The following is a 26963-nucleotide window of genomic DNA, read 5'->3' as shown; positions in this document are numbered from 1 at the left end:
ATGTCTAATGGACTGTTCCTATGTGTTAGTAGTCTAATGGACTGTTCCTATGTGTTAGTAGTCTAATGGACTGTTCCTATGTGTTAGTAGTCTAATGGACTGTTCCTATGTGTTAGTAGTCTAATGGACTGTTCCTATGTGTTAGTAGTCTAATGGACTGTTCCTATGTGTTAATGTCTGTAGTCTAATGGACTGTTCCTATGTGTTAATGTCTGTAGTCTAATGGACTGTTCCTATGTGTTAGTAGTCTAATGGACTGTTCCTATGTGTTAGTAGTCTAATGGACTGTTCCTATGTGTTAGTAGTCTAATGGACTGTTCCTATGTGTTAATGTCTAATGGACTGTTCCTATGTGACAGGAGGAAGAGCCAGCAGGCAGAGAGAGAGTATGAGAAAGTCAAACACCAGTTGGATCATCTGGAGGAGAGCGTGAGAGACCGATGCAAGAAGGAATTCACAGGTATGTTCACACTATCACACAATCACACACCATACACACTGCTATAACATTACACACCATACACACTGCTATAACATTACACACCATACACACTACTATAACATTACACACCATACACACTGCTATAACATTACACACACACTATCACACACCACACACACTGCTATAACATTACACACCATACAGACTGCTATAACATTACACACACACTATCACACACCATACACACTGCTATAACATTACACACACACTATCACACACCACACACACTGCTATAACATTACACACCATACAGACTGCTATAACATTACACACCATACAGACTGCTATAACATTACACACCATACAGACTGCTATAACATTACACACCATACATACTGCTATAACATTACACACACACTATCACACACCACACACACTGCTATAACATTACACACCATACAGACTGCTATAACATTACACACCATACAGACTGCTATAACATTACACACCATACAGACTGCTATAACATTACACACCATACAGACTGCTATAACATTACACACACCATACAGACTGCTATAACATTACACACACACTATCACACACCATACACACTGCTATAACATTACACACCATACAGACTGCTATAACATTGCACACCATACACACTGCTATAACATTACACACACACTATCACACACCACACACACTGCTATAACATTAAGCACCATACAGACTGCTATAACATTACACACACTATCACACACCACACACACTATTACACACTATACAGACTGCTATAACATTACACGCTATACAGACTGCTATAACATTACACACACACTATCACACACCACACACACTGCTATAGTATTACACACACACTATTACACACCATACAGACTGCTATAACATTACACACCATACAGACTGCTATAACATTACACACCACACACACTGCTATAACATTACACACACACTATCACACACCATACACACTGCTATAACATTACACACCATACACACTGCTATAACATTACATATACACACTATCACACACCACACACACTGCTATAACATTACACACACACTATTACACACCATACAGACTGCTATAACATTACACACCACACACACTGCTATAACATTACACACACACTATTACACACCATACAGACTGCTATAACATTACACACCATACAGACTGCTATAACATTACACACCACACACACTGCTATAACATTACACACCACACACACTGCTATAGTATCACACACCATACAGACTGCTATAACATTACACACACACACTATCACACACCACACACACTGCTATAACATTACACACCATACAGACTGCTATAACATTACACACACACTATCACACACCATACACACTGCTATAACATTACACACACACTGCTATAACATTACACACCATACAGACTGCTATAGTATTACACACACACTATCACACACCATACAGACTGCTATAACATTACACACCATACAGACTGCTATAACATTACACACCATACAGACTGCTATAACATTACACACCATACAGACTGCTATAACATTACACACACACTATCACACACCACACACACTGCTATAACATTACACACACACTATCACACACCATACACACTGCTATAACATTACACACACACTATCACACACCACACACACTGCTATAACATTACACACACACTATCACACACCATACACACTGCTATAACATTACACACACACTATCACACACCACACACACTGCTATAACATTACACACCACACACACTGCTATAACATTACACACACACTATCACACACCACACACACTGCTATAACATTACACACACACTATCACACACCACCCACACTGCTATAACATTACACACACTATCACACACCACACACACTGCTATAACATTACACACCACACACACTGCTATAACATTACACACACACTATCACACACCACACACACAAAAATTATCTGTTTTAGGTCAGTTAGAGTTCAGTTAGGGTTCTCCTAGGAGCTGGTCTTGTTGTTGCGTTTGGGTTCTCCTAGGAGCTAGTCTTGTTGTTGCGTTTGGGTTCTACTAGGAGCTAGTCTTGTTGTTGCGTTTGGGTTCTACTAGGAGCTAGTCTTGTTGTTGCGTTTGGGTTCTACTAGGAGCTAGTCTTGTTGTTGCGTTTGGGTTCTACTAGGAGCTAGTCTTGTTGCGTTTGGGTTCTACTAGGAGCTAGTCTTGTTGTTGCGTTTGGGTTCTACTAGGAGCTAGTCTTGTTGTTGCGTTTGGGTTCTACTAGGAGCTAGTCTTGTTGCGTTTGGGTTCTACTAGGAGCTAGTCTTGTTGCGTTTGGGTTCTCCTAGGAGCTAGTCTTGTTGCGTTTGGGTTCTACTAGGAGCTAGTCTTGTTGCGTTTGGGTTCTCCTAGGAGCTAGTCTTGTTGTGTTCTGTATCTTCCTCCAGACCTGATGATTGAGATGGAGGACCAGACCAATGACCTGAGTGAGGCCAGGATCCCCTTCCTGGACTATAAGACCTACACAGACCGGGTCTTCTTCCTGCCCTCTAAAGACGGGGACAACGACGTCATGATCACTGGCAAGCTGGACATCCCCGAGGGACGGAAGGTCATCGTAGCTCAGGCCCTCAACCAGTTCTCGAACCTGCTCAACTCTAAGACCTTCCTCATCAATGTAGGTTTACTCAGCTAGCTGAGATGACTGACTGTTTCTCTCCCTGTCGGTCTGGCTCTGTCTGCCTGTCTGTTAGTCTGTCTGCCTGCCTGTCTAAAGTACCTGTGCCAAGATAGTTTGAGTATTGCGGTCGTTCTATACCTACAGATGTTCTATAGCGTTATACTGAGTTGCTAACCCCATCTCTCTGTTGCGGTCTCTGTGTGTTCAGTTCATCAAGACCTTGGAGGGCCGTCCAGACTTTAATGCCAGGTCCAGGGTCTACTTTGCCTCGTTACTGACCGTGGCTCTGCATGGTAAACTAGAGTACTACACAGACATCATGAGAAGCCTGCTGCTGGAACTGATGGAGGAATATGTGCACAGCAAGAACCCCAAACTCATGCTGCGCAGGTGAGACACACCCTGCCTTCCAATCAGGCTTGTCTTCATGAAAACAGGCATTTGTTATTGGACAAGGTTCGATAGTATCTCTCTGTTGCTTAGTGTTTTGGTATGGTGCCTAGTAAACCCAGGTGGTGACAGTAGTTAACATGTTGACTGTGTGTACAGGTCAGAGACAGTAGTTAACATGTTGACTGTGTGTACAGGTCAGACAGTAGTTAACATGTTGACTGTGTGTACAGGTCAGACAGTAGTTAACATGTTGACTGTGTGTACAGGTCAGAGACAGTAGTTAACATGTTGACTGTGTGTACAGGTCAGACAGTAGTTAACATGTTGACTGTGTGTACAGGTCAGACAGTAGTTAACATGTTGACTGTGTGTACAGGTCAGACAGTAGTTAACATGTTGACTGTGTGTACAGGTCAGACAGTAGTTAACATGTTGACTGTGTGTACAGGTCAGACAGTAGTTAACATGTTGACTGTGTGTACAGGTCAGACAGTAGTTAACATGTTGACTGTGTGTACAGGTCAGAGACGGTGGTGGAGAGGATGCTGTGTAACTGGATGTCCATCTGTCTGTATCAGTTCCTCAGGGTGAGACTCACCTTGTTCATTCAAACCTGCTCTTTTAAACCCCCTCTCTCGCCGCTCTCTCTCTCGCCCCTCTCTCTCTCGCCCCTCTCTCTCTCGCCCCTCTCTCTCTCGCTCCTCTCTCTCGCTCCTCTCTCTCTCGCTCCTCTCTCTCTCCTCTCTCTCTCGCTCCTCTCTCTCTCGCTCCTCTCTCTCTCGCTCCTCTCTCTCTCGCTCCTCTCTCTCTCGCTCCTCTCTCTCTCGCTCCTCTCTCTCTCGCTCTCTCTCTCGCTCCTCTCTCTCTCGCCTCTCTCTCGCCCCTCTCTCTCTCGCCTCTCTGTCGCCCCTCTCTCTCGCTCCTCTCTGTCGCTCCTCTCTCTCTCTCTCTCTCTCTCTGGCTCCTCTCTCTCTCCTCTCTCTCTCTCTCTCTCGCTCCTCTCTCTGGCTCCTCTCTCTCGCTCCTCTCTCTCGCTCCTCTCTCTCGCCCCTCTCTCTCGCCCCTCTCTCTCTCGCCCCTCTCTCTCGCCCCTCTCTCTCTCGCTCCTCTCTCTCTCTCCTCTCTCTCGCCCCTCTCTCTCTCGCCTCTCTGTCGCCCCTCTCTCTCGCTCCTCTCTCTCGCTCCTCTCTCTGGCTCCTCTCTCTCGCTCCTCTCTCTCGCTCCTCTCTCTCGCTCCTCTCTCTGGCTCCTCTCTCTCGCTCCTCTCTCTCGCTCCTCTCTCTCGCCCCTCTCTCTCGCCCCTCTCTCTCTCGCTCTCCATTTCTTCTAATGTTTTAGATGAAATGTTCCAATTGATTTGTTCTTATTGATTTTAGGATTAAAGTGCTCTTTAAACAATCAGTCATGTGTGACAGTGAACATGGAGCCGTATCTTCAGTAATTACACTGAGAGAATGGTCTCATTAGAACTGATGAGCTCACTCCCCTCTCACTGTGTGTGTGTGTGTGTGCATCTTCACTGTGTGTGTGTGTGCATCTTCACTGTGTGTGTGTGTGCATCTTCACTGTGTGTGTGTGTGCATCTTCACTGTGTGTGTGTGTGCATCTTCACTGTGTGTGTGTAGGACTCTGCGGGCGAACCCCTATACAAGTTGTTCAAGGCCATCAAGCACCAGGTAGAGAAGGGCCCAGTGGACGCTAAGATGAAGAAGGCCAAGTACACTCTGAACGACACGGGGCTCCTAGGGGACGACGTGGAGTACTGCGTCCTGGTGAGTACACTCTGAACGACACGGGGCTCCTAGGGGACGACGTGGAGTACTGCCTCCTGGTAGGTACACTCTGAACGACACGGGGCTCCTAGGGGACGACGTGGAGTACTGCCTCCTGGTAGGTACACTCTGAACGACATGGGGCTCCTAGGGGACGACGTGGAGTACTGCCTCCTGGTGAGTACACTCTGAACGACATGGGGCTCCTAGGGGACGACGTGGAGTACTGCCTCCTGGTAGGTACACTCTGAACGACATGGGGCTCCTAGGGGACGACGTGGAGTACTGCCTCCTGGTAGGTACACTCTGAACGACATGGGGCTCCTAGGGGACGACGTGGAGTACTGCCTCCTGGTTACTACACACTGTACTGCACCCTCAAAGAATTACAATTAATAGAAGAGATATTCCTATTCAAAGCAGCACTCCATGCTGGGTGAACCAGCAGCCATTTTGAGTGAACTGGATGCTCCAGCTATAACCACTCTACTACTGATTTTGTAATTCTACGACACAAGCCCTCAATACAAGAACACTGGCTGTCTTATCACGTCTAACCATCTCCTCTTGCTCCTGTGATCTAGTCCTAATGCGCTCTACTCACACTGGTACCTGCTCCACTATGGATGTTCTCACTCTGTGTATTATTGTGATGCGTACTTGACCCAGGACACATAGTGACTGTAGATGTCCACTAACATCATGGAATATTGACTTTGAGCAGAGTCTCAGAGCTCAGTGAGGAGAGAGAGACCGAGAGCGTTGAGAGACCGAGAGCGTTGAGAGACCGAGAGCGTTGAGAGACCGAGAGCGTTGAGAGACCGAGAGCGTTGAGAGACCGAGAGCGTTGAGAGACCGAGAGCGTTGAGAGACCGAGAGCGTTGAGAGACCGAGAGCGTTGAGAGACCGAGAGCGTTGAGAGACCGAGAGCGTTGAGAGACCGAGAGCGTTGAGAGACAGAGAGCGTTGAGAGACAGAGAGCGTTGAGAGAGAGGGCGAACGTCGGAGAGAGAGGGCGTTGAGAGAGAGGGCGGAGAGAGAGCTCAATAAGGAGCAGAGATGGGCTAGAGGTAAATGTTTCCATCAGACTCCACTGATAAGGTTGGTTTAACGGACCCTGTAATATGATTGGCTCTCATAATGGACCCTCTAATATGATTGGGTTTCGTAACGTACCCTGTAATATGATTGACTCTCATAATTGACTTCTGTGAAAACAGCGTGTCATCATCTGGATGAGAAATCATCTCAGTGATTTATGGGAAAACTGATAGAGAGACATCATGTTTCAAGTCTTCTCTCCCCATGCTGTTTTTCATTCATTTAGGCAATAAACCGTATTTTAGTCCGATAATCAATACACACAAGGCAAATGAATCTACAGAATGCTGTTTAAGACAGCTATACCCAACATGTTGCTAGCATGTACCAAAACAAATGGGTGTGACCTAATCATGAGGTCAGTGTGATTCTGGATGATAGATGATTGACAGCTGTGTGTGTCCAACCAGACCCTGCAGGTGCTGGTGCACGGCGAGGGACCAGACGTGACGCCAGTGAAGGTGCTAAACTGTGACACCATCTCTCAGGTGAAGGAGAAGATCATTGAACAGGTGTACCGCAACCTGCCCTACTCACAGAGACCCAAGGTGGACAGTGTTGCTCTTGGTGAGAACACGCATGGTTCTACCACTGTTATCCTGTGCTAAGAGTTGGGGGGAACAACAATGAGTTTCATATTTTTGCATGTACGTTAGTCTACATACAGTTGAAGTCAGAAGTTTACATCCACTTAGGTTGGAGTCATTAAAACTCGTTTTTCAACTACTCCACAAATGTCTTGTTAACAAACTATAGTTTTGGCAAGTCTGTTAGTACATTTACTTTGTACATGACACAAGTCATTTTTCCAACAATTGTTTACAGGCAGATTATTTCACTTATAATTCACTATATCACAATTCCAGTGGGTCAGAAGTTTACATACACTAAGTTGACTGTGCCTTTAAAAAGCTTTGGAATTTCCAGAAAAATATGTGATGACATTAGAAGCTTCTGATAGGCTAATTGACATCATTTGAGTCAGTTGGAGGTGTACCTGTGGATGTATTTCAAGGCCTACCTTCAAACTCAGTGCCTCTTTGCTTGACATCATGGGAAAATCTAAATAAATCAGCCAACACCTCAGAAAAAATTGTAGACCTCCACAAGTCTGGTTCATCCTTGGCCGCAATTTCCAAACGCCTGAAGGTACCACGTTCATCTGTACAATCAATAGTACACAAGTATAAACACTATGGGACCACACAGCCATCATACCGCTCAGGGAGGAGATGCGTTCTGTCTCCTAGAGATTAACATACTTTGGTGCGAAAAGTGCAAATCAATCCCAGAACAACAGCAAAGGACCTTGTGAAGATGCTGGAGGAAACCGGTACAAAAGTATCAATATCCACAGTAAAACGAGTCCTATATCGACATAACCTGAAAGGCCACTCAGCAAGAAAGGAGCCACTTCTCCAAAACCACCATTAAAAAAAAAGTCAGACTACGGTTTGCAACTGCACATGGGGACAAAGATCGTACTTTTTGAAGAAATGTCCTCTGGTCTGATGAAACACAAATATAACTGTTTGTCCGTAATGCTCATCGTTATGTTTGGAGTAAAAAGCGGGAGGCTTGCAAACCAAAAAACACCATCCCAACCGTGAAGCACGGGGGTGGCAGCATCATGTTGTGGGGGTGCTTTGCTGCAGGAGGGACTGGTGCACTTTACAAAATAGATGGCATCATGAGGAAAGAAGATTATGTGGATATTTTGAAGCAACATCTCAAGACATCAGTCAGGAAGTTAAAGCTTGGTCGTAAATGGGTCTTCCAAATGGATAATGACCCCAAGCTTACTTCCAAAGTTGTGGCAAAATGGCTTAAGGGCAACAAAGTCAAGGTATTGGAGTGGCCATCACAAAGCCCTGACCTCAATCCTAAAGAAAATTTGTGGGCAGAACTGAAGAAGCGTGTGCGAGCAAGGAGGCCTACAAACCTGACTCAGTTACACCAGCTCTGTCAGGAGGAATGGGCCAAAATTCACCCAGCTTATTGTGGGAAGCTTGTGGTAGGCTAACCAAAACGTTTGACCCAAGTGAAACAATTTGAAGACAATGCTACCAAATACTGATTGAGTGTATGTAAACTTCTGATCCACTGGGAATGTGATGAAAGAAATTAAAACTGAAATAAATCATTCTCTCTACTATTATTCTGAAATTTCACATTCTTAAATGAAGTGGTGATCCTAACTGACCTAAGACAAGGAATTTTTAATCGGATTAAATGTCAGGAATTGTGAAAAACTGAGTTTAAATGTATTTGGCTAAGGTGTATGTAAACTTCTGACTTCAACCATACCTTTCAGTAATATTGTAATGTATAAGGGTCACTTCCCACCCCGTCCACAGAGTGGCGGCCTGGTTCTACAGGGCAGATCCTGTCTGACATGGACCTGACATCACAGAAGGAGGGCAGGTGGAAGAGACTCAACACCCTGGCACATTACAACGTGAGTGGCTTTGCTGAGGACTTCAGCCTTGTATTCGTGTTCTCTCTGAATATCTTCTCAGCTTACTGTATAGTTCATGTGAATATCTATCAGGGCTGGCTGGCTTTATTAACCTTGAATTGTTCCTGGGCTAAAGATGTTCGGAGTTCAGCATGCCAGATATTCCGTTGAAATGCTGGGTTTTGCTATTTCACAGTTTAATGAAACTATGTGAAACTCAAACTATATGTTTCTGTACTGTGTTAACTATACAGAAAGTATTCAGACCCCCTGACTTATTCTAAAATAGTTTAAATAATTTAAAAAAAATAAAAAATCCCCCAAGCAATCTACACACAATGCCCTGTAATGACAAAGCGTAAACAGTTTTTTAAAAACATTCTTGCACATTTGTGTGTATATATACATATATATATATTTTTTTTTAATACATTATTTACATAAGTATTCAGACCTTTGCTATGAGTCTCGAAATTGAGCTCCGATGCCTCCTGTTTCCATTGATCATCCTTTAGATGTTTCTACAACTTGATTGGAGTCCACCTGTAGTAAATTCAATTAATTAGACATGATTTGGAAAGGCACACACCTTTTTATATAAGGTCCCACTGTTGACAGTGCATGTCAGAGCAATAACTAAGCCATTGAGGTCTAAGAAATTGTCTCTAGTGCTCCGAGACAGGATTGTGTCGAGGCACAGATCTGAGGAAGGGTACCAGGGGGAAAAATGATGCAGCATTGAAGGTCCCCAAGAACACAGTGGTCAAACTGAGCAATCGGGGAGAAGGGCCTAAACAGTGATTAACCCTTTACAATGAAGATCTGTGAAGTTATTTGGATTTTTACGAATTATCTTTGAAAGATAGAGTCGTGAAATGGGACGTTTATTTTTTTTTGCTGAGTTTATATGTGGTACGGTACTGTGTTAACTATATGTGGTACTGTGTTAACTATATGTGGTACTGTGTTAACTGTATGTGGTAATGTGTTAACTATATGTGGTACTGTGTTAACTATATGTGGTACTGTGTTAACTATATGTGGTACTGTGTTAACTGTATGTGGTACTGTGTTAACTGTATGTGGTAATGTGTTACCTGTATGTGGTAATGTGTTAACTATATGTGGTACTGTGTTAACTGTATGTGGTAATGTGTTAATTATATGTGGTACTGTGTTAACTATATGTGGTACTGTGTTAACTGTATGTGGTAATGTGTTAACTATATGTGGTACTGTGTTAACTATATGTGGTAATGTGTTAATTATATGTGGTACTGTGTTAACTATATGTGGTACTGTGTTAACTGTATGTGGTAATGTGTTAACTATATGTGGTACTGTGTTAACTATATGTGGTACTGTGTTAACTATATGTGGTACTGTGTTAACTATATGTGGTACTGTGTTAACTATATGTGGTACTGTGTTAACTATATGTGGTACGGTACTGTGTTAACTACATGTGGTACTGTGTTAACTATATGTGGTACTGTGTTAACTATATGTGGTACTGTGTTAACTATATGTGGTACTGTGTTAACTATATGTGGTACTGTGTTAACTACATGTGGTACGGTACTGTGTTAACTATATGTGGTACTGTGTTAACTATATGTGGTACTGTGTTAACTATATGTGGTACTGTGTTAACTATATGTGGTACTGTGTTAACTATATGTGGTACTGTGTTAATTATATGTGGTACTGTACTATGTTAACTACATGTGGTACGGTATTGTGTTAACTATATGTGGTACTGTGTTAACTATATGTGATACTGTGTTAATTATATGTGGTACGGTACTGTGTTAACTATATGTGGTACTGTGTTAACTATATGTGGTACTGTGTTAACTATATGTGGTACTGTGTTAACTATATGTGGTACTGTGTTAACTATATGTGGTACTGTGTTAACTATATGTGGTACTGTGTTAACTATATGTGGTACTGTGTTAACTATATGTGGTACTGTGTTAACTATATGTGGTACTGTGTTAACTATATGTGGTACTGTGTTAACTATATGTGGTACTGTGTTAACTATATGTGGTACTGTGTTAACTATATGTGGTACTGTGTTAACTATATGTGGTACTGTGTTAACTTTATGTGGTACTGTGTTAACTATATGTGATACTGTGTTAATTATATGTGGTACGGTACTGTGTTAACTATATGTGCTACTGTGTTAACTATATGTGGTACTGTGTTAACTATATGTGGTACGGTACTGTGTTAACTATATGTGGTACGGTACTGTGTTAACTATATGTGGTACTGTGTGTTTCAGGTGAGAGACAATGCCACGCTGGTGCTGTCCAGAGTGCTTCACACCCATCGCCAGTTCCACCAGAACCAGGATAGCCATGAAGAAAGTGAGTCCGATTTCATTATATCCTCAGTATTTTATCCCTAGGCACAGATCTAGGATCAGCCTACGTGTCCTCCTAACCTTAACTATCAGGGTGGGTAATGCGCTACTGACCTGAGATCAGCATCTTGGAAAAACTTCTCAACTTTGGGTCGTGTTCATTATGGACAAACCGTTTGCATGAGGAAACAAAAAAGAGTTGAGGTTGTCCAACCCTGTTTGAGTCTGTTGTCTTCCGTTTGATGCCCACTGAACATGTCCCTGGTGTCCCTGTAGAAAACGCCCTGTTGGAAGATGACAAGGTGTTCCACCTGGTGCGGCCAGCAGACGAGCTGGATGAGGTCAAATCTAAGAGAGGAAGTTTGAAGGCCAAGGCCACGACTAAAGCCATCGCTGAGATCTACCTGACACGACTGCTCTCTGTCAAGGTAAGTCAGTCTGATAACTACATTACCTACAGCAGTTATAGCACTAAGTAGAGCAGTTATAGCACTACTAACAGTTATAGTACTACATATAGCAGTTATAATAGGGTTATAACACCTTTAGCACAGTGCAGAATTACTCCTACATTACTGATTTGACCCGAACATGTAGAAGATGTAGCACTGATTGGGTGGGTGGGTGGGTGGACAGGCGACGCACTGATTGGGTGGGTGGACAGGAGACACACTGATTGGGTGGGTGGACAGGAGACACACTGATTGGGTGGGTGGACAGGAGACACACTGATTGGGTGGGTGGACAGGAGACACACTGATTGGGTGGGTGGACAGGAGACACACTGATTGGGTGGGTGGACAGGAGACACACTGATTGGGTGGGTGGACAGGAGACACACTGATTGGGTGGGTGGACAGGCGACACACTGATTGGGTGGGTGGACAGGAGACACACTGATTGAGTGGGTGGACAGGAGACACACTGATAGAGTGGGTGGACAGGAGACACACTGATAGAGTGGGTGGACAGGAGACACACTGATAGAGTGGGTGGACAGGAGACACACTGATAGAGTGGGTGGACAGGAGACACACTGATAGAGTGGGTGGACAGGAGACACACTGATAGAGTGGGTGGACAGGAGACACACTGATAGAGTGGGTGGACAGGAGACACACTGATTGGGTGGGTGGACAGGAGACACACTGATAGAGTGGGTGGACAGGAGACACACTGATTGGGTGGGTGGACAGGCGACACACTGATAGAGTGGGTGGACAGGAGACACACTGATAGAGTGGGTGGACAGGAGACACACTGATTGGGTGGGTGGACAGGAGACACACTGATAGAGTGGGTGGACAGGAGACACACTGATTGAGTGGGTGGACAGGAGACACACTGATAGAGTGAGTGTAAGTGTATGTTGGTGTACTTAATGTGAGAGGATTTTTTATCCGTGTCTGTCAGATACTGTCTACTGATAACACACCTAATATGATATGTGGTTGTCCCACCTAGCTATCTTAAGATGAAGTCTCTCTGGATATGTCCTACTGCGTGTGTCCTAATGTGTGTGTGTCCTCGGTGTGTTGCAGGGTACTCTGCAGCAGTTTGTGGATGATTTCTTCCGCAGTGTGTTGTGTTCTGGAGCGGTGGTTCCTCCTGCTGTTAAATACTTCTTTGACTTCCTGGATGAGCAGGCTCTGAAACACGACACCGTTGAGGAGGAGACCGTCCATATCTGGAAGACCAACAGGTACACACACACACACACACACACACACACACACACACACACACACACACACACACACACACACACACACACACACACACACACACACACACACACACACACACACACACACACACACACTTTGACTTCCTGGATGAGCAGGCTCTGAAACACGACACCGTTGAGGAGGAGACCGTCCATATCTGGAAGACCAACAGGTACACACACACACACACACACACACACACACACACACACACACACACACACACACACACACACACACACACACACACACACACATATGAACACTGTACACACACACACACACACACTGACACAAAAACACACACGCATATGAACACTGTATACACACACACACTGACACACACGCATTTGAACACTGTACACACACACACACACACACACACACACACACACACACACTTTGACTTCCTGGATGAGCAGGCTCTGAAACACCACAACGTTGAGGAGGAGACCGTCCATATCTGGAAGACCAACAGGTACACACACACACACACACACACACACACACACACACACACACACACACACACACACACACACACACACACACACACACACACACACACACACACACACACACACACACACACACACACACACACACACACACACACACACACACACGCATATGAACACTGTACACACACACACACACACACTGACACAAAAACACACACGCATATGAACACTGTATACACACACACACTGACACACACGCATTTGAACACTGTACACACACACACACACACACACACACACACACACACACACACACACACTGACACAAAAACACACACGCATATGAACACTGTATACACACACACACTGACACACACGCATTTGAACACTGTACACACACACACACACACACACTGACACAAAAATACACACACACACACACACACACACACACACACACACACACACACACACACACACACACACACACACACACACACACACACACACACACACACACACACACACACACACGCATATGAACACTGTACACACACTGTACACACACACACACACACACACACACACACACACACACACACACACACACACACACACACACACACACACACACACACACACACACACACACACACACACACACACACACACACACACGTATTTGAACACTGTACACACACACACACACACACACTGACACAAAAACACACACGCATATGAACACTGTACACACACACACACACACACACTGACACAAAAACACACACACTGACACAAAAACACACACGCATATGAACACTGTACACACACACACACACACTGACACAAAAACACACACGCATATGAACACTGTACACACACACACTGACACAAAAACACACACACATATGAACACTGTACACACACACACACTGACACAAAAACACACACGCATATGAACACTGCACACACACAAACTGACACAAAAACACACACGCATATGAACACTGTACACACACACACTGACACAAAAACACACACACATGCATGCACGTAACCACACTCACAGATATGCACACTGTATACACACAATAGTTCAGTACCTCCAACCTTCTCCTACACTTGACTGCTTCTCACCGTGTTGTAGTCCTAGGGTCTGACTCCTCCTTACCGTGTTGTAGTCCTAGGGTCTGACTTCTCCTTACCGTGTTGTAGTCCTAGGGTCTGACTCCTCCTTGCCGTGTTGTAGTCCTAGGGTCTGACTCCTCCTCACCGTGTTGTAGTCCTAGGGTCTGACTCCTCATCACCGTGTTGTAGTCCTAGGGTCTGACTCCTCCTCACCGTGTTGTAGTCCTAGGGTCTGACTCCTCCTCACCGTGTTGTAGTCCTACGGTCTGACTCCTCCTCACCGTGTTGTAGTCCTAGGGTCTGACTCCTCCTCACCGTGTTGTAGTCCTAGGGTCTGACTTCTCCTTACCGTGTTGTAGTCCTAGGGTCTGACTTCTCCTTACCGTGTTGTAGTCCTAGGGTCTGACTCCTCCTTACCGTGTTGTAGTCCTAGGGTCTGACTCCTCCTCACCGTGTTGTAGTCCTAGGGTCTGACTCCTCATCACTGTGTTGTAGTCCTAGGGTCTGACTCCTCCTCACCGTGTTGTAGTCCTAGGGTCTGACTCCTCCTCACCGTGTTGTAGTCCTAGGGTCTGACTCCTTACCGTGTTGTAGTCCTAGGGTCTGACTCCTCCTTACCGTGTTGTAGTCCTAGGGTCTGACTCCTCCTTACCATGTTGTAGTCCTAGGGTCTGACTCTTCCTTACCATGTTGTAGTCCTAGGGTCTGACTCTTCCTTAACGTGTTGTAGTCCTAGGGTCTGACTCCTCCTTACCATGTTGTAGTCCTAGGGTCTGACTTCTCCTTACCGTGTTGTAGTCCTAGGGTCTGACTCCTCCTTACCGTGTTGTAGTCCTAGGGTCTGACTCCTCCTTACCGTGTTGTAGTCCTAGGGTCTGACTCCTCCTTACCGTGTTGTAGTCCTAGGGTCTGACTCCTCCTTACCGTGTTGTAGTCCTAGGGTCTGACTCCTCCTTACCGTGTTGTAGTCCTAGGGTCTGACTCCTCCTTACCATGTTGTAGTCCTAGGGTCTGACTCCTCCTTACCATGTTGTAGTCCTAGGGTCTGACTCCTCCTTACCGTGTTGTAGTCCTAGGGTCTGACTCCTCCTTACCATGTTGTAGTCCTAGGGTCTGACTCCTCCTTACCGTGTTGTAGTCCTAGGGTCTGACTCCTCCTTACCATGTTGTAGTCCTAGGGTCTGACTCCTCCTTACCATGTTGTAGTCCTAGGGTCTGACTCCTCCTTACCGTGTTGTAGTCCTAGGGTCTGACTCCTCCTTACCGTGTTGTAGTCCTAGGGTCTGACTCCTCCTTACCATGTTGTAGTCCTAGGGTCTGACTCCTCCTCACCGTGTTGTAGTCCTAGGGTCTGACTCCTCCTCACCGTGTTGTAGTCCTAGGGTCTGACTCCTCCTCACCGTGTTGTAGTCCTAGGGTCTGACTCCTCCTTACCGTGTTGTAGTCCTAGGGTCTGACTCCTCCTCACCGTGTTGTAGTCCTAGGGTCTGACTCCTCCTTACCATGTTGTAGTCCTAGGGTCTGACTGTCCTAACTCGCCTGAAACCCCTGAAAGTTATCAGAGTGAATTAGTGAACTCCTGTTGATGGGAACCATTAAATATAGATGGTGCTTGTGATGTGTATTGGATTGACAGCTGGGGATGAGTGGCAGAGTAAGATCTCTAGTCAGGATGAGGAGATGAACGACTGAATTCATTAGACTCCAGAGACATCTCTCTCACTATCCATCGTCTCTTCTTTCACTCACCTACTCTTCCCCTGTTTCTCTCCTCTCTCCATTCTCAGTCCCTTCCTAGATGTCTCTCTCCTGTTTCACACACTTACTAACCCTCTTTCTCTCTCCCTCCCTCTCCCTTTCTCTCTCTCCCACCCTCTCCCTTTCTCTCTCTCCCACCCTCTCCCTTTCTCTCTCTCCCACCCCTCTCCTGCATATCAGCAAGAGGGGACATCAGCAAGCCAATTAAATGAGGGCGTTCAGTGAATGTGATTCAGCTAAAAGGCTTGTTAATTCTCCCCAGTATCCTGGATAATGTTCCCCAGGCCTGTTCTCCAGTCAAGAAGAGGTTTGTAGGGGTTAGAGCAGGTGTGAAGCTGAGCTGGCTAGAGGGGACGGAGAGGAAAGAGACAGATGGAGGGAGAGAACGTAAGACCTTGAGCGGAAGAGTGAGCATCCAGCCAACAAATATAAATTCTTAAAGAGGCTGTAGCTCGGTGTACCCGGAGGTGACCTGGAGGATGAGACACTCACACACTCTTTCTCACGGACGGACGGACGGACGGACGGACGGGTCATTAGGAATTCACTGGACCAAGGCTGATTCAGATGGAGATCAGAGTACCCCTGCAGGCTCCCCCAGTCAGCGTGATTCAGGGGGAGATGGAGATCAGATTACCCCTGCAGGCTCCCCCAGTCAGCATTTTAATAACACAGCACTTCTAGTCCTTCTCAGAGGAGGAGCATCACACCACTGGAACAGGATTTATTTTTGGACTGAGGCTGCTTTATTAGGCTTCATTCAGCCATATACCTGTTTAGTTGTGCTTTCCTGGGTTGAGTTCAGATGTCTGGGTTTGAGTGACTCAGCTTGTCTGTGAGGCAGAAGGAAAAGGGATCTGTGATCTTGTTAAATTAGATGGGAAGGAGTTGGCTTTTAGTTTGGATAGCCTGCGACTGTTGCACCTTGCTCTCATGCTGGGTTGCTCTGCGCGGTGCGGTGTGTGTTGGTGTATATGCTAATGTGTGTGTTCTCTATCCCCAGCCTGCCCATGCGTTTCTGGGTGAACATCCTGAAGAACCCTCACTTCATCTTTGACGTGCACGTGACGGAGGTGGTGGACGCCTCGCTGTCCGTCATCGCTCAGACCTTCATGGACGCCTGCACCAAGACGGAACACAAACTGAGCCGGGAATCTCCCAGCAACAAGCTGCTCTATGCAAAGGAGATCTCCACCTATAAGAAGATGGTGGACGAGTGAGTTCTCTCATATTCATCCCTTTTCATGATTGACTGCCCATCAAATGAGCCGATACTGCAGTACTCTTGGCCGATATAGAGAATAGGTTGCAGTCAGAACACACCAGAAGTACTCTCTTCTTTCTAGTGCATCAGAAACAACACAGGGGATAGGTTGGTAGGACCTGGCAGCCAATCAGACAGCTCATCTCTCTATCATTCTGTCTCTCCTCAGTTACTACAAGGGAATCAAGCAGATGGTCCCAGTCAGTGACCAGGACATGAACACACACCTGGCTGAGGTGTCCAGGGTACGTACACGTGACCTCACATCTGTTTGTACTTGTGTGTGGACAGTCTTCTATTGCATCATCAGAATACAACAATAACATTCATCCTTCCTTCTTTGTCCTCTCCAGGAACACACAGACACGCTGAATACCCAGGCAGCCTTGCACCAGCTCTACCAGTATGCCAGCAAATACTACGACGGGGTAAAAACCTTAGGACTCACTTCCTTGTGTGGTGGTTTGAAGGCCCTATCCACTTGGTTAAGAACCTTAGGACTCACTTCCTTGTCTGGTGGTTTGAAGGCCCTATTCACTTGGTTAAGAACCTTAGGACTCACTTCCTTGTCTGGTGGTTTGAAGGCCCTATCCACTTGGTTAAGAACCTTAGGACTCACTTCCTAGTTTGGTGGTTTGAAGGCCCTATCCTCTTGGTTGAGAACCTTAGGACCCACTTCCTTGTCTGGTGGTTTGAAGGCCCTATCCACTTGGTTAAGAACCTTAGGACTCACTTCCTTGTCTGGTGGTTTGAAGGCCCTATCCACTTGGTTAAGAACCTTAGGACTCACTTCCTTGTCTGGTGGTTTGAAGGCCCTATCCACTTGGTTAAGAACCTTAGGACTCACTTCCTTGTCTGGTGGTTTGAAGGCCCTATCCACTTGGTTAAGAACCTTAGGACTCACTTCCTTGTTTGGTGGTTTGAAGGCCCTATCCTCTTGGTTGACTACATCCTGTAGGAAATTAGACAAATTAATGTCATTTGCTGTCTCAGGAAAATCTGTTTAGTGTCTCTTTTGTGTCCTCTCTCATTTTTCCCTCCCTCCCTCCCTCCCTCCCTCCCTCCCTCCCTCCCTCCCTCCCTCCCTCCCTCCCTCCCTCCCTCCCTCCCTCCCTCCCTCCCTCCCTCCCTCCCTCCCTCCCTCCCTCCCTCCCTCCCTCCCTCCCTCCCTCCCTCCCTCCCTCCCTCCCTCCCTCCCTCCCTCCCTCCCTCCCTCCCTCCCTCCCTCCCTCCCTCCCTCCCTTCCTCCCCCTCCCTCCCTCCCTCCCTCCCTCCCTCCCTCCCCCCCCCTCCCCCCTCCCTCCCTCCCTCCCTCCCTCCCCCCCTCCCTCCCTCCCCCCCTCCCTCCCTCCCTCCCTCCCTCCCTCCCCCCTCCCTCCCTCCCCCCTCCCTCCCTCCCTCCCTCCCTCCAGATCATCCAGTCTTTAGATGAGGACCCAGCCGCCCAGAGTAAACAGCTGACCCTGCGGCTGCAGCAGATAGCTGCCGCCCTCGAGAACAAAGTCACCGACCTTTAACCTCTGACCCCTAGAGAAAGGGGGAGGGGCTATGGGACCACTCTGTAGACCAAGATGAGGGGGACCGGAGACTGAGACAGACTTCAGACTATTACAGTATCAACCATGAAGAGCTACACATATCTCTTCCCCCTAGAGACATAAGAAGCTGTGGGAAACTGTTGCGTTTTGGCCAAAATACTTGTAAAGGAGCAGAGCTACTGGGCCAAAGTTGGACATGGTGATCCCTAATCATCAGTCTCCCTCCCTCTCTCTCTCTCTCTCTGACTCTATGGATCCTATGGACTGAATGAGCAAGGGCCTTCATTATAGTCCCTGTGTGAGCTAGCAGACTGTAAACCCAGCCTACAGAGGATATACGGTACACCACCACTGACCAACATAGCAACTATACCTGTCAGTCCCATGATATACAACCTGGTGTTGATGACTTACAGCTTGCACAGAGAATCAGATGTTTAATGTGCTCCAGAGTAGACCCGAGTTAGGAGAGTGGTGTTGTATGTAAATATATTTTTATGGCACAGGCTTTATGCAAAAGACGCTTTACATACCAAGATGAAATTATTTTTTAAAAGGATGGATGGGCACAACTAAGTTTGTTAATTTGTGTTTTTAAAAAGTTTCTAGGAGCGAAGAAGCAGGGTGTTCCATGATGTCATATCCTGTGTTTAATCGATTGTTTGCTTACTGTGTAATCTGCATCGCCATTGGCTAGTTATGACTGGTTAATCACTTTGTTTTTGTCATGATTTGTATTTGTCACTGATATATTTGTGATGTGGGTTCTCAGTGTAGTGCATTATGCAGGGGATTAGGGTGCAGCCGTGAACCACTTCACATGATGACTGTGTCCCTATTCAGGGTCAGCTCTCCCCTATACGGTAGTAAAACAAGCGGACTAAAAGATGAAGCACATTCATACTGTACCATTGATATCAACGTCTCACTGAAACTAACTGGTGGACATAGTTAGAGCTCTCACACACGTTAGGTTTTGGCTTCACTAAGTGCCAATAAACAGTAGAGCTGAAGTTGAACATTTTCTCATTTTTATACAATAAATAAATCATTTCTCTTCATTTTTCCATCTTGGGTCCAGAAATAGTACATATGTGGATAGATGAATCAGGGCTCTGTTTATCTGAAATAGTACTATGTGGATAGATGAATCAGGGCTCTGTTTATCTGAAATAGTACTATGTGGATAGATGAATCAGGGCTCTGTTTATCTGAAATAGTACTATGTGGATAGATGAATCAGGGCTCTGTTTATCTGAAATAGTACTATGTGGATAGATGAATCAGGGCTCTGTTTATCTGAAATAGTACTATGTGGATAGATGAATCAGGGCTCTGTTTATCTGAAATAGTAACCACTTTAGCTCAATGCTGATAGTATAGAATGTTTGCTGGTATGTTTTATGACATAATTGTTTTTCTGTATCATTTTTTAAAACCGTTTATTTCAAAATGGCTCTTATTGTCGTTGTAGACCATTACCTGTGTGTGAAACATGAGACAAGATATGGAAAAGAGAAATGCTAAAATGATCATTACTTATGTATATAATTGAATGGTACTTGTGTAAATCATTGAGCTGTGAACCACCATGACTTGTGGAGGTTGTCTACAGCACAGGTACTGCCTTTCTCTAGTGATCCCTGTCACAACTGTCAATTCTTCTGAAACCATGACGATGGAATTCCAACATCATCCTTAAATCATTTGCCAAATAGTTTTCACGTCGTCATCAGCTCGTTTGTTTCTTCTGCTATGCAACTGTTTAATTTTGAATCACTCCTCAAATATATTTTAATACTAAACCAATGTGTTGCTGTGTTTTCATGCTGAAGCTATTGGGGGTAGATGAATAGAGTGTCTCTATGGTACATGATGTGTTGCTGTGTTGTCATGCTGAAGCTATAGGGGGTAGATGAATAGAATGTCTCTATGGTACATGATGTGTTGTCATGCTGAAGCTATAGGGGGTAGATTAATAGAATGTCTCTATGGTACATGATGTGTTGTCATGCTGAAGCTATAGGGGGTAGATGAATAGAATGTCTCTATGGTACATGATGTGTTGTCATGCTGAAGCTATAGGGGGTAGATGAATAGAATGTCTCTATGGTACATGATGTGATGCTGTGTTGTCATGCTGAAGCTATAGGGGGTAGATGAATAGAATGTCTCTATGGTACATGATGTGTTGCTGTGTTGTCATGCTGAAGCTATAGGGGGTAGATGAATAGAGTGTCTCTATGGTACATGATGTGTTGCTGTGTTGTCATGCTGAAGCTATAGGGGGTAGATGAATAGAATGTCTCTATGGTACATAATGTGTTGCTGTGTTGTCATGCTGAAGCTATAGGGGGTAGATGAATAGAATGTCTCTATGGTACATGATGTGTTGTCATGCTGAAGCTATAGGGGGTAGATGAATAGAATGTCTCTATGGTACATGATGTGATGCTGTGTTGTCATGCTGAAGCTATAGGGGGTAGATGAATAGAATGTCTCTATGGTACATGTGTTGCTGTGTTGTCATGCTGAAGCAATAGGGAGTAGATGAATAGAATGTCTCTGGTACATGATGTGTTGTCATGCTGAAGCTATAGGGGGTAGATGAATAGAATGTCTCTATGGTACATGATGTGTTGTCATGCTGAAGCTATAGGGGGTAGATGAATAGAATGTCTCTATGGTACATGATGTGATGCTGTGTTGTCATGCTGAAGCTATAGGGGGTAGATGAATAGAATGTCTCTATGGTACATGTGTTGCTGTGTTGTCATGCTGAAGCAATAGGGAGTAGATGAATAGAATGTCTCTGGTACATGATGTGTTGCTGTGTTGTCATGCTGAAGCTATAGGGGGTAGATTAATAGAATGTATCTATGGTACATGTGTTGCTGTGTTGTCATGCTGAAGCTATAGGGGGTAGATGAATAGAATGTGGGGGGTAGATGAATAGAATGTCTCTATGGTACATGATGTGTTGCTGTGTTGTCATGCTGAAGCTATAGGGGGTAGATTAATAGAATGTATCTATGGTACATGTGTTGCTGTGTTGTCATGCTGAAGCTATAGGGGGTAGATGAATAGAATGTCTCTATGGTACATGATGTGTTACTGTGTTGTCATGCTGAAGCTATAGGGGGTAGATGAATAGAATGTCTCTATGGTACATGTGTTGCTGTTTTGTCATGCTGAAGCTATAGGGGGTAGATGAATAGAATGTCTCTATGGTACATGTGTTGCTGTGTTGTCATGTTGAAGCTATAGGGGGTAGATGAATAGAATGTCTCTATGGTACATGATGTGATGCTGTGTTGTCATGCTGAAGCTATAGGGGGTAGATGAATAGAATGTCTCTATGGTACATGTGTTGCTGTGTTGTCATGCTGAAGCAATAGGGGGTAGATGAATAGAATGTCTCTGGTACATGATGTGTTGCTGTGTTGTCATGCTGAAGCTATAAGGGGTAGATTAATAGAATGTATCTATGGTACATGTGTTGCTGTGTTGTCATGCTGAAGCTATAGGGGGTAGATGAATAGAATGTGGGGGTAGATGAATAGAATGTCTCTATGGTACATGATGTGTTGCTGTGTTGTCATGCTGAAGCTATAGGGGGTAGATTAATAGAATGTATCTATGGTACATGTGTTGCTGTGTTGTCATGCTGAAGCTATAGGGGGTAGATGAACAGAATGTCTCTATGGTACATGATGTGTTACTGTGTTGTCATGCTGAAGCTATAGGGGGTAGATGAATAGAATGTCTCTATGGTACATGTGTTGCTGTGTTGTCATGCTGAAGCTATAGGGGGTAGATGAATAGAATGTCTCTATGGTACATGATGTGTTGCTGTGTTGTCATGCTGAAGCTATAGAGGGTAGATTAATAGAATGCATCTATGGTACATGTGTTGCTGTGTTGTCATGCTGAAGCTATAGGGGGTAGATGCATAGAATGTGGGGGGTAGATGAATAGAATGTCTCTATGGTACATCATGTGTTGCTGTGTTGTCATGCTGAAGCTATAGGGGGTAGATGAATAGAATGTGGGGGGTAGATGAATAGAATGTCTCTATGGTACATGATGTGATGCTGTGTTGTCATGCTGAAGCTATAGGGGGTAGATGAATAGAATGTCTCTATGGTACATGTGTTGCTGTGTTGTCATGCTGAAGCTATAGGGGGTAGATGAATAGAATGTCTCTATGGTACATGATGTGTTACTGTGTTGTCATGCTGAAGCTATAGGGGGTAGATGAATAGAATGTCTCTATGGTACATGTGTTGCTGTGTTGTCATGCTGAAGCTATAGGGGGTAGATGAATAGAATGTCTCTATGGTACATGATGTGTTGCTGTGTTGTCATGCTGAAGCTATAGAGGGTAGATTAATAGAATGCATCTATGGTACATGTGTTGCTGTGTTGTCATGCTGAAGCTATAGGGGGTAGATGCATAGAATGTGGGGGGTAGATGAATAGAATGTCTCTATGGTACATCATGTGTTGCTGTGTTGTCATGCTGAAGCTATAGGGGGTAGATGAATAGAATGTGGGGGGTAGATGAATAGAATGTCTCTGTGGTACATGATGTGATGCTGTGTTGTCATGCTGAAGCTATAGGGGGTAGATGAATAGAATGTCTCTGTGGTACATGATGTGATGCTGTGTTGTCATGCTGAAGCTATAGGGGGTAGATGAATAGAGTGTCTCTATGGTACATGATGTGATGCTGTGTTGTCATGTTGAAGCTATAGGGGGTAGATGAATAGAGTGTCTCTATGGTACATGATGTGTTGCTGTGTTGTCATGTTGAAGCTATAGGGGGTAGATGAATAGAGTGTCTCTATGGTACATGATGTGATGCTGCATATATCCTCACATATTGACCTGGTTATGTCTTTAAGGTGCATCCAAAATGCTCCTTATATAGTGTGCTACCCCCAAAAAGTGCACTATAAAGGCAATAGTGGTATTTGGGGTGCTGCCTAAGTGTGTCTGAGTTCATCTGAGCATTGTTAGGTTGCTCCTTACTGCGTTCACCACTCATAGGGTCAAATGGGGACACTTGTGCAACTCTGATAAATATTAATGCATTTTTTAAATTGAAATTCGAGTCTTTCCTCAACTACAGGATTAGTCTCAGTTCATCTGAGGATGCTGGGTTCTCCTTGCTTGCCAGCTTTATGGGTGAATGAGGACCAATCCTAATATGGGATATGACTTAGCACCTAACTCAGATACTTGGGTGAATGAGGACTAATCCTAATATGGGATATGATTTAGCACCTAACTCAGATACTTGAGGACTAATCCTAATATGGGATATGATTTAGCACCTAACTCAGATACTTGGGTGAATGAGGACAAATCCTAATATGGGATATGATTTAGCACCTAACTCAGATACTTGGATGAATGAGGACTAATCCTAATATGGGATATGACTTAGCACCTAACTCAGATACTTGGATGAATGAGGACTAATCCTAATATGGGATATGACTTAGCACCTAACTCAGATACTTGGGTGAATGAGGACTATTCCTAATATGGGATATGACTTAGCACCTAACTCAGATACTTGGATGAATGAGGACTAATCCTAATATGGGATATGACTTAGCACCTAACTCAGATACTTGGGTGAATGAGGACTATTCCTAATATGGGATATGACTTAGCACCTAACTCCGATACTTGGATGAATGAGGACTAATCCTAATATGGGATATGACTTAGCACCTAACTCAGATACTTGGGTGAATGAGGACTATTCCTAATATGGGATATGACTTAGCACCTAACTCAGATACTTGGATGAATGAGGACTAATCCTAATATGGGATATGACTTAGCACCTAACTCAGATACTTGGATGAATGAGGACTAATCCTAATATGGGATATGACTTAGCACCTAACTCAGATACTTGGGTGAATGAGGACTATTCCTAATATGGGATATGACTTAGCACCTAACTCAGATACTTGGATGAATGAGGACTAATCCTAATATGGGATATGACTTAGCACCTAACTCAGATACTTGGGTGAATGAGGACCAATCCTAATATGGGATATGATTTAGCACCTAACTCAGACACTTGCACACCTCTGTCATGAATATTAACAGGAATTGAGACTCTAACGGCACCCTATTCCCTATAGGGCCCTGGTAAAAAATAGTGCCTTATATAGGGTGCCTAGGGGGTAGATGGCATCAGCAGACTGTCTGGTGTTGCTATGGCTGCCAGTCACATACCCCGTCTCTGCCCACTCTAGAGGACCCACACCAGCCAGACAGACGGACACAGCAGGGGAACTCCTTTGATCTCTAATTACAATCAGACTGCACAAGTCATCACTGACTGACTCATTTATGCATTCTCTTTTTTCATTTTCTTTGTCACTTTCTCTTGTTCTCCTTGGTTCTTTCTCACTCTTCTCCTTATGTATGTCCCTCTCGCGTTCTCTCTCTCCTCTCGTTCTCTCTCCTCTCGTTCTCTCTCCTCTCTCGTTCTCTCTTCTCTCTCTCGTTCTCTCTTCTCTCTCTCGTTCTCTCTTCTCTCTCTCGTTCTCTCTCCTCTCTTGTTCTCTCTCTTCTCTCGTTCTCTCTCTCCTCTCTCGTTCTTTCTCCTCTCTCGTTCTCTCTCCTCTCTCGTTCTCGTTCTCTCTCCTCTCTCGTTCTCTCTTCTCTCGTTCTCCCTCTCCTCTCTCCTCTCGTTCTCTCTCTCCTCTCTCGTTCTCCCTCTCCTCTCTCCTCTCGTTCTCTCTCTCCTCTCGTTCTCTCTCTCCACTCTCTTTCTTGTTCTCTCTCATTCTCCCTCTCCTCTCTCCTCTCGTTCTCTCTCCTCTCTCGTTCTCTCTTCTCTCTCTCGTTCTCTCTTCTCTCTCGTTCTCTCTCCTCTCTTGTTCTCTCTCTTCTCTCGTTCTCTCCTCTCTCGTTCTCTCTCCTCTCTCGTTCTCTCTCCTCTCTCGTTCTCGTTCTCTCTCCTCTCTCGTTCTCGTTCTCTCTCCTCTCTCGTTCTCGTTCTCTCTCCTCTCTCGTTCTCTCTTCTCTCGTTCTCCCTCTCCTCTCTCCTCTCGTTCTCTCTCTCCTCTCTCGTTCTCGTTCTCTCTTTTCTCTCTCGTTCTCCCTCTCCTCTCTCCTCTCGTTCTCTCTCTCCACTCTCTTTCTTGTTCTCTCTCATTCTCCCTCTCCTCTCTCCTCTCGTTCTCTCTCCTCTCTCGTTCTCTCTCCTCTCTCGTTCTCTCTTCTCTCTCGTTCTCTCTCGTTCTCCCTCCTCTCTCCTCTCGTTCTCTCTCTCCACTCTCTTTCTTGTTCTCCCTCTCCTCTCTCCTCTCGTTCTCTCTCCTCTCTCGTTCTCTCTTCTCTCGTTCTCCCTCTCCTCTCTCCTCTCGTTCTCTCTCTCCTCTCTCGTTCTCGTTCTCTCTCTCCTCTCTCGTTCTCCCTCTCCTCTCTCGTTCTCCCTCTCCTCTCTCCTCTCGTTCTCTCCTCTCTCGTTCTCTCTCCTCTCTCGTTCTCTCTTCTCTCGTTCTCCCTCTCCTCTCTCCTCTCGTTCTCTCTCTCCTCTCTCGTTCTCTCTTCTCTCTCTCGTTCTCTCTTCTCTCTCGTTCTCTCTCCTCTCTTGTTCTCTCTCTTCTCTCGTTCTCTCCTCTCTCGTTCTCTCTCCTCTCTCGTTCTCTCTCCTCTCTTGTTCTCTCTCTTCTCTCGTTCTCTCTCTCCTCTCTCGTTCTTTCTCCTCTCTCGTTCTCTCTCCTCTCTCGTTCTCGTTCTCTCTCCTCTCTCGTTCTCTCTTCTCTCGTTCTCCCTCTCCTCTCTCCTCTCGTT

General features: G+C 45.2%; 1 protein-coding gene across 1 annotated transcript in view; it reads left to right on the top strand.

Annotated features, from left to right (window-relative positions):
* The window catches only part of LOC124021741 (plexin-B2-like), an 83728-nt gene extending 63537 nt beyond the window's left edge, over positions 1 to 20191 (top strand). The window contains exons 25-38 of the mRNA XM_046336873.1: positions 360 to 460; positions 2921 to 3150; positions 3362 to 3543; positions 4067 to 4133; positions 5172 to 5318; positions 6830 to 6986; positions 8777 to 8877; positions 11174 to 11258; positions 11531 to 11682; positions 12796 to 12956; positions 17332 to 17544; positions 17762 to 17837; positions 17946 to 18020; positions 19005 to 20191. Coding sequence (XP_046192829.1) covers positions 360 to 460; positions 2921 to 3150; positions 3362 to 3543; positions 4067 to 4133; positions 5172 to 5318; positions 6830 to 6986; positions 8777 to 8877; positions 11174 to 11258; positions 11531 to 11682; positions 12796 to 12956; positions 17332 to 17544; positions 17762 to 17837; positions 17946 to 18020; positions 19005 to 19109 — 1852 coding nt within the window. The 3' untranslated portion in view covers positions 19110 to 20191. The remainder of the gene's footprint in view (positions 1 to 359; positions 461 to 2920; positions 3151 to 3361; positions 3544 to 4066; positions 4134 to 5171; positions 5319 to 6829; positions 6987 to 8776; positions 8878 to 11173; positions 11259 to 11530; positions 11683 to 12795; positions 12957 to 17331; positions 17545 to 17761; positions 17838 to 17945; positions 18021 to 19004) is intronic.
* Positions 20192 to 26963: the final 6772 nt, after the last annotated feature.

The sequence above is a fragment of the Oncorhynchus gorbuscha genome, unplaced genomic scaffold (genome assembly GCF_021184085.1).
Source record: "Oncorhynchus gorbuscha isolate QuinsamMale2020 ecotype Even-year unplaced genomic scaffold, OgorEven_v1.0 Un_scaffold_1193, whole genome shotgun sequence".
NCBI classification, from domain to species: Eukaryota; Metazoa; Chordata; class Actinopteri; order Salmoniformes; family Salmonidae; genus Oncorhynchus; species Oncorhynchus gorbuscha.
Note: the sequence above shows the minus strand (reverse complement) of the source record. Positions and strands in the feature narration are given on the sequence as shown.